The sequence below is a fragment of the Camellia sinensis genome, chromosome 10 (genome assembly GCF_055761805.1).
Source record: "Camellia sinensis isolate YWXY chromosome 10, ASM5576180v1, whole genome shotgun sequence".
In the NCBI taxonomy this organism is placed as follows: Eukaryota; Viridiplantae; Streptophyta; class Magnoliopsida; order Ericales; family Theaceae; genus Camellia; species Camellia sinensis.
In genome coordinates this window covers 3,198,508-3,212,653 of record NC_138970.1, presented here as the reverse complement: position 1 = coordinate 3,212,653, position 14,146 = coordinate 3,198,508, and the positions used below count along the sequence as shown (strand labels likewise).

The following is a 14,146-nucleotide window of genomic DNA, read 5'->3' as shown; positions in this document are numbered from 1 at the left end:
TATAGTTGTTTATCAATTTTCAGGGAACATGCAATTCAGATAGAGCTTTTGAAAAGTCTTAGATGCGGGGCTGGAGGATAGACACACACACAACACTTTTATGATATTTTTTTATGTAAATATCGATTTTTTTGGTTAATAATTCTGTAATAAAAATAGAAGTTTCAATGATTATTTTCGTACCCTTACTTAAATATCTATTAAGAATAAGAATGAATCTATATAATTATGAATTAAACTGGTGAGAAAGCGACGCCTGGCCACGTGTTGGTCGGAGAGTGGTTTCTCCTCTCTATTTAAGGAGGAGGCGTCTCACCGGGAGAGAAGGAAAGAAGAAAACAAAAGAAAGAAAGGAAGGAAAGAAGAAAGGAAAAGAAAAAGAAGAAAAAAAGGAAAGAAAAAGATGAAAGAAAGGAAAGAAAGAAGAAAGAGGAAGAATGAAAAAATAGTGGAAGGTGAAAAGAGTTTTTAGTAGTGGAAAGGAAGAGTAAGGTATTAAAGTTAAGGTGAGTTATATTATATCTTAAGTTACTAAAATATATTTTACGTATATTTTGACTTACCAAAATCTGTTTTATACAAGTTATGTTTTATTAGTATATTAATAAAAGTTATGTTTTATAAATGTTTCAGTTACGTAGTTTTATTTCTGAACCCTGTTTGCTTAAAAGGAAACTCATGGATATATTTGTTTTATTTTTAAAGAATATTTGGCTATGACCTTATATACAATTATGTTTTGTAAGTACTACCACGGGAGTCCCACGCCTTGGGGGACTTCAATAACCATTGGCCTCTGTTTGGTTACTTTGTGGCCCTCTGATCCATTGACCTCTGTTCTGTGCGGACCAAAGTGCTGTGCGGAACTAAGGGCTACACTATTGTGGGAGCCACCTCTAGAATCCGTACGAGCCACCTCTTGAATCCGTACCTCTGTTCTGTGCGGACCAAAGTGCTGTGCGGAGCTAAGTGCTACATTATCGTGGGAGCCACCTCTAAAATCCGTACGAGTCACCTCTTGAATCTATACCTCTGTTCTGACTGTCACTTCTGTGACCTCTGTTTTATTCTGTACCGTGGTTATGGTCATTTACTTACATAATATTTGTATTTTAGTTGCTGCTACTTAAATGATTTGCTTACCAATGATTTACTTACCAAATTGGGTTATGTAAATATTTTGGCTTAACTAACTATCCATGGTTATTTCGTGTCCCTTATACTCTTGGTAATATATTTCTCATTCTGCCATGTGCTTATAGATGTTTACCAATTTTCAGGAAATAATGCAACTCAGAAATAGTTTTTGAAAAGTCTCAGATGCGGGGCTGCAGAATAGACACACACAACACTCTTATGATATTTTTCTATGTAAATATCGACATTTTTGGTCAATATATTTTATAATAAAAATAGAAGTTCCGATGATTATTTTGGTACCCTTATTTAAATATTACTCCTGCTCGCGTTATTTGATTTGTTTAAGAATTGGCCGTAGGTAACCTCAGTTACTGGCCATCACGATGCTTAACCTTTGGGTACGAGGAGCGGGTCGTGACAATATATACCAAAGCCTCTAATGTAAACAAGTTACAAAAAAATCATAAAATATTTTTTGATTTATAATCACTCACATCTATTTTCTGAAAAATTTTCTGAGAAGTGTTCTTCAATTTTGACTAACCAAAATTATATTTTTTGTGATAAAAAGTATACATTTCATAGTAGACATGCAAAAGAAGCTGCAAGATGTACAGCAAAATACTACCACTGAAGCATGCAGAAAGCAGTGCAAAGAATTTTAAACTGGGAAATAGGAACACAAAAAGCAGTGCTCACCAAAACTGCAGGTCAAAAACTTAACAATAAAACTTCCAAAGTCAATATACTCGATAACAATACAATTGTAACTAAATAAAACACACTAGAGAAAGAACCCAAATCCATGAAAAAACAGTAAATACTTCAGCCGACATACATGTTTCTTAGCAATTCCATATTCCTAGCACCTATTATAACTAGAAAGCACAATAAACAAAATTATCTCATCACTGTATGCTTTCTCCATTCCACCACCAACATCCACTCTTTAACGGTTGGCCTTTGCAACCCTCTCGATTTCATCTTTCTTCTTAATAGCATAGCTGCATATACCCCAAAATAGAGAGGGCCACCAAGTAGATGAATCAAATTATTATTAGCTCACAAAATGAATTACTAAGAATAAAAACAAAACTAATGGGAGAGTGAGAAGGATGAATCAACCAATAAAAGCTCGGTCCTTGTTAATAATATATGAAAAAACCAAAACTAGCCCTTCTGTACCTGTGGGAAGACCTCTTGGTAGCATTAATGAGTTCATCAGCAAGGCACCCAACGATGGTCTTGATGTTTCTGAATGCACTTTCACGAGCTCCGGTTGTAAGGAGATATATTGCTTGGTTAACACGCCTCAGTGGGGAAATATCAACAGCTTGACGCCGTATGACACCAGCAGAACCAATTCGAGTAGCATCATCTCTTGGTCCACTGTATTAATAGTGAAACGAAATAAATCATGATGCCACCAAAAAGAACAAGAGGGCAACCTAAGTGCATAATTCTATGAACTTGATAATGAGAATTTAAAAGAACAAGAAGGCAACCTAAGTGCATCACTCTACCAAGTGCCCAAATGTATGAAAGGAAGCAGTAAAGTTTATTCAGCCAGAAAGTGAAGCTAAGCTCTCACTATCAAAATATTATTAGGTGCTCTTGGAGCAATGCTCCACTCTGATTACTAATTGACACATTTTATATCGTCTCGTCAAACTCCCAACACAAAAACGATAGCTATCAATTTGGAGCACCGCACCACCTAGACTTGCTCTAGGAGCACTGAATAATTTATCAGGGTTTAGGTCAGTTAGCAAATGGATAATTTCCATAGCATGCTTGACAATGCGGACCGCCATCAGCTTCTTGCCATTGTTCCGCCCGTGCATCATCAAAGAGTTAGTTAGCCTCTCCACAATTGGGCACTGGGCCTTCCTAAACTGCTTGACTGAATACCTTCCAGCTGTGTGAGGCTCATAAACCGCTTGATTGCACTACTTCTTGCCATTTTTGTTTTATCCATATAAGATTTCGTCATTGTTATATCCTTAAAGATTTCACTTTGTGAGCCCGATGAGATTCATAATAGTAATCAAAGAGAAATTGCGATATACAAAATTTTAATTTGATCGGATATTATTATACATATTAATTTATCATGGTTGTTTTATAAAGTGAACATCTTAATGTAAAATTATATCTATTATTTATTTCATAAAACAAAACACTTATAAAACAAAATATGATAAGTCAATGTGCTTATTGATATCTAACCAAATTAATTTTTTATATAAATAATTTTTATTTCAAAATAACAAAATAAACTATATCCATTTATAATATTTGTTTTATAAATTTGACTTTGCAGAAAATTGAAGTTGTTAGGCTGGAATTCACAAAGCTTAAAAAGCAAAACACAACCTAATATTTATTTTCAGTAGTTTATCTCTCAGTTTCATTATTCTTTTAATTTCCATGGCTCGCAATAGTGTAATATTATTGATGACTATAGTTCTGATAATGAATTGGAGATATTTGCAAAAGCTACTTTAGAAGAAGAGCGACTGTTGAATTATTTTAATATCATTTATTTATTTATATTTTTTTGTTCATGAATCTTCTTTTGTTTTATTCCTGAATCTCATCTTGTTCATGAATGGAGATTCATTGTTTTGGTGACCTTTTGTCTTGTTCATGAATAGAGATTAATTAGATTTCATGAACTTGGTGGTGAGTTATTATTTAGAGTCTCTCCATTTTCTCTAGTTTAATGATCATCATTATTTTTGGTGTAATTTGTAAGGTCCTAATGGCCTATAAATAGTTCTTCTCTTCTACTCTTTTCTATACGAACACACCAACTATTTTCTATACAAGAGAGATTACTAGCAAAGAAGGGTGTTTTTCTTGGTGAAGCTTTGGATTCACTATCTTCTGCAGAGTTGGCCTGAACCATACGACAAGTAGTCGGGCTGTTGTATCTTAGAGGGGACAAATCATAGTTTTGTGACTGCTACATTGGTATTTGGGTTCTTCCTACCACAGTGGGCTTAATCTCTTTAAAGAAAATGAGATATCTGTGCCTCAGCCTGATCTATTTGTATCTCATTTTCTTTGCATTATTTATCAACAAAATATAATTTTTTCTAGTATTTTCACCAACAATTTTAAGGAGATCAAACATGGATCAAGCACCAGAAAAAACCAATGATGGAATTGGAGATCTCAACAAGCCTTTCAAGTTCAAGGGAGTTTATTTTAAGAGGTGGAAAGGAAAAGTTCTTTTTTACCTTAGTCTTTTGAAAGTTGCATATGTTCTTACCGAGAAGAACACAAACAAAATCCCAACCGAGAAGATGAATGATGAAGACTGCGAGGCACATGAAGCAAAAGTGGCTTCCTATAATACAAATGAGTATAAATGTCGCTTTTATCTCTTAAATTGCCTTATTGATCAATTTTATGATTACCATGACACCACTTATACTTCCGCAAAGAAAATTTGGAAAACTTTACAGACTAAGTATGATACTGAAAAGGCATGAGCAAAAAAGAATGCAGCTAGCCGTTTTTTTCGCTTCCAAATGGTGGATGGAAAATCTATTGTGGAGCAAGCACAAGATTTCCAAATGATAGTTGCAAAAGTAAGATCTAAAGGCATCAAGATTGGTGACAACTTGGTAGTTGCAGGACTTGTTGACAAGCTACCGCCATCTTGGAGAGAATTCCAAAAGAGCATGCGCCACAAACAAAAGGAGACTTCTTTAGAGGCGTTGATCACTCACATCTGAGTCGAAGAGGAGGCTAGAGGCCAAGATGCATTAATAACACAAGCGGGTAATGACAATTCTACCACAAAGGTAAACTTTGTTTCAGCAAGTAATAACTTACCCAAAGGTCACAATTCCAAGAATGCTTATTTGAAGCCTTACAAAAAGAATATGAAGAATTATGGTAAACCTCACAATAAATGGATTAATCCAAATAAGAACCAAGGTCCATCACCTCCACAAAATTTTACATGCTTTGTCTGTGGCAAAAGTGGGCATATTGCTCGAACTTGCAAATTCCGAAAACGTGCACCTGTCCCAAAGGCTAACGTTATCGAGGAGCCATTTGTGGCAATGATTACAGACATTTGCATGGTTAATTATGTGGACGGTTGGTGGGCAAATTCTGGTGCTAATAGACATGTTTGTTATGATCAAGCTTGGTTCAATGTGTATACTCCCTTTGATGATGAGAAAACAATTATGCTTGGTGACTCTAGTCAAACCAAGATACTTGGGAGTGGTGAGGTTGACCTTAAGTTCACCTCAGGACGTGTGCTTACTTTAAAAGATGTGCTTTATATACCATCCATGAGGAAGAATTTGATGTTAAGTTATTTGTTAAATAAGGCTAGTTTTAAGCAAACTATGGAATCTGATCAACATGTGATTACCAAGAAGGGTATTTTTGTGGGTAAGGGTTATGCTTGTGATGGAATGTTCAAATTGAATGTTGAGATTAATAAACCATCTACCAATTCGGTTTACATGTTATCTTCTATAAATTTTTGGCATGCTCGCTTGTGTCATATTAACAGTAAATATGTGGGAATCATTAGTTTAGGATTAATTCCTAAAGTGACAAAAAATTTGAGAAATGTGAAGTTTACAGTAAAGCAAAAATTACTAAGAGGCCTCATAAAAGTGTTGAAAAAAATACCGAATTGCTAGAATTATTTCATACTGATTTGTGTGAGTTTGAAGGAATTTTAACTCAGGGTGGTAACCGATATTTTATCACTTTTATTGATGATTTTTCAAAATACACAAACGTATATTTATTAAAAAATAAAAGTGATGCTTTTGAGAAATTTAAAGAATTCATTCTTGAAGTGGAAAATTAATTCGGTAAAAAGATTAAGAGAATTATAAGTAATAGAGGCCGGGAGTATGAATCTCTTGGATTCAACTCTTTTGTTCAGTCATTGAGAATTATTCATGAGACTACTCCGCCATATTCACCTTCATCTAATGGCGTAGCTGAAAGAAAAAATAGAACGTTAATTGACTTGACGAATACTATGCTTATTGATTAAGGTGCTCACTTAAATCTTTGGGGCGAGGCTATTTTGATAGCTTGCCATGTGATAAATAGAGTGCCACACAAAAAGACTAAAATTGTACCTTATGAGTTGTGGCGGGGGCATAAACCAAATCTAAGTTATTTGAGGGTTTGGGGTTGTTTAGCTTTTGTGAGGCTTGCAGATCCTAAACGACCTAAATTGGGTGAATGAGCTACCACCTGTGCTTTCTTGGGTATGTGTTGCATAGTATAACTTATAGATTTTTTAATATGAAAAATAATATTATTTTTGAATCAGGTGATGCTATTTTTTATGAAAATAAATTTCCTTTCAAATCTAGAAATAGTGAGGGTCAAATAATTTTTGAAAATATTTTATCCGTGCCTAGCTCTTCTACTCCATCTCAAGTTTTTCAAGAACAAGAAAATTCTCAAATTCAACCAAGGAAGAGTAAACGAGCTAGATTTGAAAAAGATTTTGGCCCTAACTATTATCTTTATAATGTGGAAGAAATTCCTCTTACGCTGCAAGAAACTTTATCATCACTTAATGCTATTTTCTGGAGAGAGGCTGTAAATGATGAGATAGATTCACTAGTTTCAAATAAAACATGGAAGCTAGTGGATTTACCTCCAGGTTGTGGTGTAAATGGGTCCTTCGTAAAAAACTTAAACCGAATGGAACTATAGATAGATACAAAATGAGGCTTGTCGCTAAAGGTTTCAAGTAACAAGTTGATCTTGATTTCTTTGATACTTTTTCTCCGGTTACTAGAGCTACATCTATTAGATTGTTGATTGCAGTGGCTGCAATTCATGATTTAAAAATTCATCAAACGGATGTAAAAACAGTATTTTTAAATGGAGATCTAAATGAGGAGATTTACATGGACCAACCCGAAGGCTTTGTGGAGCTTGGCCAAGAAAGCAAGGTGTGTAAGCTAACTAAATCCCTTTATAGTTTAAAACAAGCTCCTAAACAGTGGCATGAGAAATTTGATTCCTGCATGCTTGAGAATGGCTATAAGACTAATGAATGCGACAAGTGCATATATTATAAAACTTGTGAGAATGCACATGTGATTATTAGCCTATATGTGGATGATCTACTTATCTTTTGCTCTAATTTGCATATCATAAATGAGACTAAAAATATGGTTAATAGCCATTTTGATATGAAAGATCTTGGTGAAGTCAATTTTATTTCGGGAATTAAAATTACCAAGACTAAAGATGACATTTTTCTTTATTAGTCGCATTATGTTGAGAAAATTTTAAAGAAATATAATTTTCTAGACTGTAAATATGTTGCTACTCCTTTTGATGCAAGCATACATTTATCTGTTGTAACAAATGAAAAAGAAGTGATTAATAAAAAAGAATATGCTAGAATGATTGGTAGTTTGAGATATGCTACTGATTGTACTAGATCTGACATTGCATATGCTGTTGGAGCACTTAGCAAGTTTACTAGCAAGCCAAGTCGAGATCATTGGCTAGCCATGGGAAGAATTATGAGATATTTATCTGGTACCAAAAATTATGATTTGTTTTATAACAAATATCCTGCGGTACTTGAGGGGTATAGTGATGCTGATTGGAACACTTTGTCAGGTGATTCTCTCTCTACCTTGGGTTTTATTTTTACCTTGGTTGGTGGTGCTATATGTTGGAAGTTTAAAAAACAGACCATAATTGCTAATTCTACTATAGAAGTTGAACTTATAGCGTTAACTTTAGCATGTGAGGAAGCGAATTGGTTGAGACATTTGTTAAATGAAATCCCTTTTTGGGAAAAACCAATTGCTCCCGTGTTAATTCGTTGTGATAGCACTGCTGCTATTGGTAAAGTGAACAACCATTTTTTATAATGGTAAATTCAGATCTATTCGAAGGAAACACGGTAATGTGAGATCCTATTTAAGTAATGGCATTATAACTATGAATTATGTAAGATCTTGTGATAATGTTGCGGATCTGTTAACCAAGGCCTTAGCGAGGGATAGGGTCTGAAATACATCGAGGGAGATGGGTTTGAAGCCTGGTTTGAAGCCTATAAAATCATAAACCATGTATGAGGATACCCAACCTAGGGACCACAGAGCCTGTAACTAGGTTCAATGGGAAGAACGAATCATATGGTGGTTGCAAAAATGCACTATTTAATATTTTGTTATCCATCCCTATGATGTAAGTGCATTTGTCATGTAATGTTGGAGGGTTGAGTTTTATACTCTTAATGAAATTCTGTAGCTCTTGTTGAGTGGGGTATGTAAATTACAGGAACATCCTTGACAGATTTCACCTATGTGAGCATGAAAGTGGGGCGGCTTTCTATGAGAACAAGGCTTATTCTCAAATATGCTCATGAGAACTGGGATAAGCACAAGGCCGTAATGTGCTGGCTATTAAAGCTCATGTCAACACCTAGATTATTATGTGTTAGTAGTAATACTTTATTTCCCCTAAGCAGTCATAGTTCAAGTCTGAAACCACTACTGATTCTGGAGTAGAGGTTGTTGTTTCACTAATGAAGGTTCAATTCAGAGCACACATTCATGATGCATACTAGTCTATCTTTATTTGGTAATCTCTCTTGTCCTTGTTGATATTAAAATGAGTGGGGGATTGTTGGACCATTTTAATATCATTTATTTATTTATATTTTTTTGTTCATGAATCTTCTTTTGTTTTATTCATGAATCTCATATTGTTCATGAATGGAGATTTATTACTTTGGTGACCTTTTGTCTTGTTCATGAATGGAGATTAATTAGATTTCATGAACTTGGTGGTGAGTTATTATTTGGAGTCTCTCAATTTTCTCTAGTTTAATGGTCATCATTATTTTTGGTGTAATTTGTAAGGTTTTAATGGCCTATGAATAGTTTTTCTCTTCTACACAAACACACCAACTATTTTCTATACAAGAGAGATTACTAGCAAAGAATGGTGTTTTTCTTGGTGGAGCTTTGGGTTCACCATTTTGTGCAGAGTTGGCCTGAACCATACGATACGTGGTAAGCCTATTGTATCCTGGAAGGGACAAGTCATAGTTTTGTGACTGCTACATTGGTATTTGGGTTCTTCCTACCGCAGTGGGCTTGATCTTCTTAAAGAAAATGAGATATCCGTGCCACAACCTGATCTATTTGTATCTCATTTTCTTTGCATTATTTATCAATAAAATATAATTTTTTCTGGTATTTTCACCAGCAACGACTAAATAATGAGAGACAATTGGGATTACGTTGTGGTTCCATTCAAGGTCATGTAGTTTTTTATCGTAATCGAATTCAAGGCCACAAGAGACTTTATCAAGATTACTTCTCTGAAATGCCTACATATCCTCCCAATTTATTTAGGAGGAGGTTCCAGATAAGTCGATGTCTCTTGCTTCGTATTTTATCTGTGGTGGAAGCATATGATCCTTATTTTGTCCAGAAGGAAGATGCTATTGGAGTTCTTGGTTTGTCTTCCCTTCAAATGATGACAACTTGTTATGACCCGAACCCGCCCCTATGGGTTAAGGACACAACCGGCCAGTAATTCTGAGATTACCTACAGCCTCAACTAGAACAAACGCAACTCAACAGAGTAAAGGGGCCGAACGGAAGCATAATTTAAAACTTTGTCCACAGAGCCGTGCTTATATGCACATCAAAATAACCCACTTATATATACGTTAATAACCCACATCAAAAATACAATACCATAAAATTCTTTACAGACAGGATCATTCAAACTGAGTCAACCCATAACAGAATATATACAAATGTACACAAAGTCCTTGCCAACACGACAAACTATAAATACATAACAAAATGGCAAGGATGGGTCTCGTACGTGAGACACAAGGCTGACTCTCCAAAACTCATGTTGTTCCTGGCAGACTTCACTGGGGCTGGGTTTGGACTTCCATCGGCTCACCTACAAACACATGAATGAGCGTGAACGATAGCCCAGTGAATAATATCGAATACATAAGTTACATAAGCAATATGAAGAACAACATGCTCCGAACAGCCTTGGGCCCAATGTATATTTCTGCTTAACATATATACACTTATACAAAATTCAGATCAAATGACTGTAGTTCCAAACATACTGGCCTTTGGCCCAATCAGATTTCATTCATGTCAAAACGGCCTTCGGCCCATTCATTTATGTCAAAATGGCCTTCGGCCCATTCATTTTTGTCAAAACGGCCTTCAGCCCATTCATTTACGTCAAAACGGCCTTCGGCCCATACATTCGTGTCAAAACGACCTTAGGTCCATTCATTTATGTCAAAACGGCCTTCGGCCCACTCATTCACGTCAAAACGACCTTCGGTCCATCCATTTCTATCAAAATGACCTTCGGTCCATTCATTTCTATCATGTCAAACTTTTGTCCACAATCCCAATTAGCAACTCATAAAGCTTATAAGGGAAATAACAATTGGACATTGACAAGCTTTCAAATATTGATATTATTCACAGTGATCGGCTTGTGGATTCGCCATGGAGCTTGACCCTACACATTCCATGAACGCAAAAGGGTCATTAACAATTCAACCCGTTCCTTAATTCGCATATTCCTCTTTAGGCTTTATTCTTATCTCATTAACTCATTTACAATGCTTAACACATGCCTAAGAGTGTTTACAAGTGAAAGAGAACGGAAAACAAAACACAGAACAAGCATACAAAATTTCAGAGAACAGGGACCCCGCTCGAGCGTCAACTTCCCCGCTCGAGCCGGCCTTTAAGGCCTGCAAAAGTACTGGTTGCATGAAAAATACGCTCGGGCGTAGAATAGAGCGCTAAAGCGAAAGGCCTGTCTACAAAAACTCCCCGCTCGAGCGTGAGATATCCCGCTCGAGCGGACATCCAACTCTGCAAAAAGTGTTGGGAGCACGATTTCTTTGCTCGAGCGGCCCTTCCCCCCCCCCCCCGCCCGAGCGGAAGTCAAAATTCTAGAAATTCCAGGTTGTGTTCTTAAGCTCCAAATCGATTTTCCAGCTACATTACTTGCATGCAATGGCTCAAATCTCAAATATAATCATACCGACATGGCGCCAACGCAAGGTTATAACATTATGAAGCTCAATCTCTTGATTTATCTACATGCATGTGATGAATTAGCCACATTCTCAACTTAGACAACACAAATGGCAATCAAAACATGAGTTCCCTTTAACATTTCACATGGATTATACACATTTGTTTTCAAACATGCACAAACATGCAATTTCAAGGTAAGTCTTTACATGCATGCACATATTAAGCTTCAATTCAACAAATCCAACACAATTTCATTTCAATCTCACTCTTGATCACCAAATTAGCTTGAACACAAAAATTACAAACTATAATCCAAGAATTACTCACCTAGAAGCTTTGATCTTCTAAGCCCTAGTCAATTCTTGAGCAAAATCTCCAAAACTTCCAAGCTTTAAGCCAAATTAGCACAATTCCTCTCCCTTTCTCTCACTATGGCCGGTCCTCTCTCCCTCCCGATTGTCTAACTCAAATTTTGAGTTTATATGAGTTAAAGGGGAGTATAGTGCCATTATACAACAAGCCCCACTAACATAATATTTCACTATAAAATATTTGGGCACTTAATTCATCAATTAAATCAATTTAATCTGACCTGAATCAATTTTCAATTAAATTCCACCGTAGGCTCTAAAAATTATGCCAATCACAATGGCGTAATCAATTTCGAGTTTCGTGGCCGATAAGGCCTTCAATTTAATTTCCAAAGCAGATTATTCAGACAGATATTCCTACGGTGAACAGATAAAACTTCAAAATCACATATATTCACACAATGGCACATAAAATCATGCTAAACACATAATCATACTCAAATTAAGAACCGATTAGCATACTACGGAACAGGGGTATCACAGTCTTCCCCCCTTTAGGAAGTTTGGTCCACCAAACTTAATTTACCTTCGTCGAGAAACAAATGTGGATAGCGTAGACACATTTCCTCATATTTTTCCCATGTAGCATCTGTCCCATAGTTTTCCTTCCATTCCACTTACACCATTGGAATGGATTTGTTTCTCAATTCTTTCACTTGTCGGTCAACAATTCTTTCTGGCCATTCAGTATATTCCATATTTTCATCAATAGCAACCCGGTGATGATCAATCACATGTAACGGGTCTTGGAGGTAACCCCTCAACATTGACACATGAAACACATTATGGATTTGCTCGAATCCTGGTGGCAAAGCAACTCTATAAGCAACTGGATCGAGTCTCTCCAAAATCTGGAACGGCCCAATGTAACAGGGCGACAACTTGCCATTTTTTCCAAATCTGACTTGGCCTTTCATCGGAGAAACACGAATGAACACATGGTCACCAACCTCATACTCAAGAGGTCTTCTCCGAACGTCTGCATAATTCTTTTGTCGGTCCTGAGCTGTTTTGAGCTTTTGACGAATAGTCTTGATTTTCTCAGAAGTGTCTTGTATAATTTCTAGCCCAAGCAAAGCTCTATCCCCGACCTCTGTCCAACAGATAGGTGATCTACACCTCCTACCATACAAAGCCTCATATGGTGCCATACCGATGCTGGAGTCGAAGTTGTTATTATAAGAAAATTCCGCAAGTGGTAAATAATCTTCCCAACTCCCCTGAAAATCCAAAGCACACATGCGAAGCATATCTTCCAAAGTCTGTATCGTTCGCTCTAATTGCGCATCTGTCTGTGAGTGGAACGCAGTACTGAACCTTAGTTCTGTTCCCATAGCTTCCTGCAAACTTTTCCATAATCTAGATACAAATTTCGAATCTCTATCCAACACAATAGATACCGGAACTCCGTGTAAACGGACAATTTCATCAACATAAATAGTAGCCAATCTATAAGCAGTAAATGTAGCTTTGACAAGCAGAAAGTGTGCAGATTTAGTCAGTCTATCAACTATCACCCAAACAGAATCCATACCTCGAGAAGTCCGAGGTAGGCCAACAACGAAATCCATAGTCACATGTTCCCACTTCCATTCAGGAATAGGGAGAGGTTGAAATAGACCGCCTGGTTTCTGATGTTCAGCCTTAACTTGCTGACACTGTAGGCACTTGGACACACATTCTGCAATCTCTTTTTTCATTTTGGGCCACCAATAGGTTTGTTTCAAATCCCGATACATTTTATTGTTACCCGGATGCATAGCAAATATGGACCTGTGGGCTTCATCTAAAACCCTCTTCTTTAGTTTCGGGATATCTAGGACACATATTCGGTTTCAGAATTTCAACATTTCATTCTCAATACTGAATTCTGCTCTCGGGCTTGCCTCGAATTCGTTAATCACTTTCTTGAGGTACTCATTCTCTTGCTATTTCTGTTTAATTTCATCAATGATCGCTGGCTCGGCTGTAATAGCGGCTATCAATCTGCCCTGTTCACACATTACCATTTCAATTTCAGACTTCTCAAAATCTTGCAAGATCTCTCTCTGTTCAGTAAGCAAACATGCCATACTCCCCGTTGATTTTCTGCTCAAGGCATCAGCAACTGTATTAGCTTTCCCGGGGTGGTACTGAATTTCTAGGTCGTAATCTTTTATCAGTTCCAGCCACATTCTCTGACACATATTGAACTCTTTCTGCGTGAAGAAGTATTTCAGGCTCTTATGATCTGTGTAGACTTCACACTTTGCCCCATGCAAATAATGTCGCCAGATTTTCAAAGCAAAAACGAGTGCGGTCAATTCAAGGTCATGTGTTGGGTAGTTCTTCTCGTGTGGCCTCAACTGCCTGGAGGCGTAAGCAATAACTTTTCCATTCTGCATTAATACACAACCCAAACCCTTATAGGATGCATCACTGAAAATCACAAAATTTTTCGTACCTGAAGATAGTGTCAAAATTGGTGTAGTGGTCAATCTTGTCTTCAATTCTTGAAAGGCTGATTCTCTTTCACTATTCCACTCAAATGGTTGTCCTTTACGTGTCAATTGGGTAAGG

At 36.6% G+C, this 14,146-nt stretch overlaps 1 protein-coding gene across 1 annotated transcript; it reads right to left on the bottom strand.

Annotated features, from left to right (window-relative positions):
* Nucleotides 1-1,816: 1,816 nt before the first annotated feature.
* On the bottom strand, nucleotides 1,817-4,809 carry LOC114306360 (small ribosomal subunit protein uS7-like). Its single transcript, XM_082893299.1, has 4 exons — nucleotides 4,804-4,809; nucleotides 2,791-3,089; nucleotides 2,326-2,529; nucleotides 1,817-2,144 (listed from the first exon to the last, which is right to left on the bottom strand). The coding sequence occupies exons 1-4, from the start codon at nucleotides 4,807-4,809 to the stop codon at nucleotides 2,090-2,092; spliced, it is 564 nt and encodes a 187-aa protein (XP_082749425.1). The 3' UTR covers nucleotides 1,817-2,089.
* Between the last annotated feature and the right edge of the window lie 9,337 nt (nucleotides 4,810-14,146).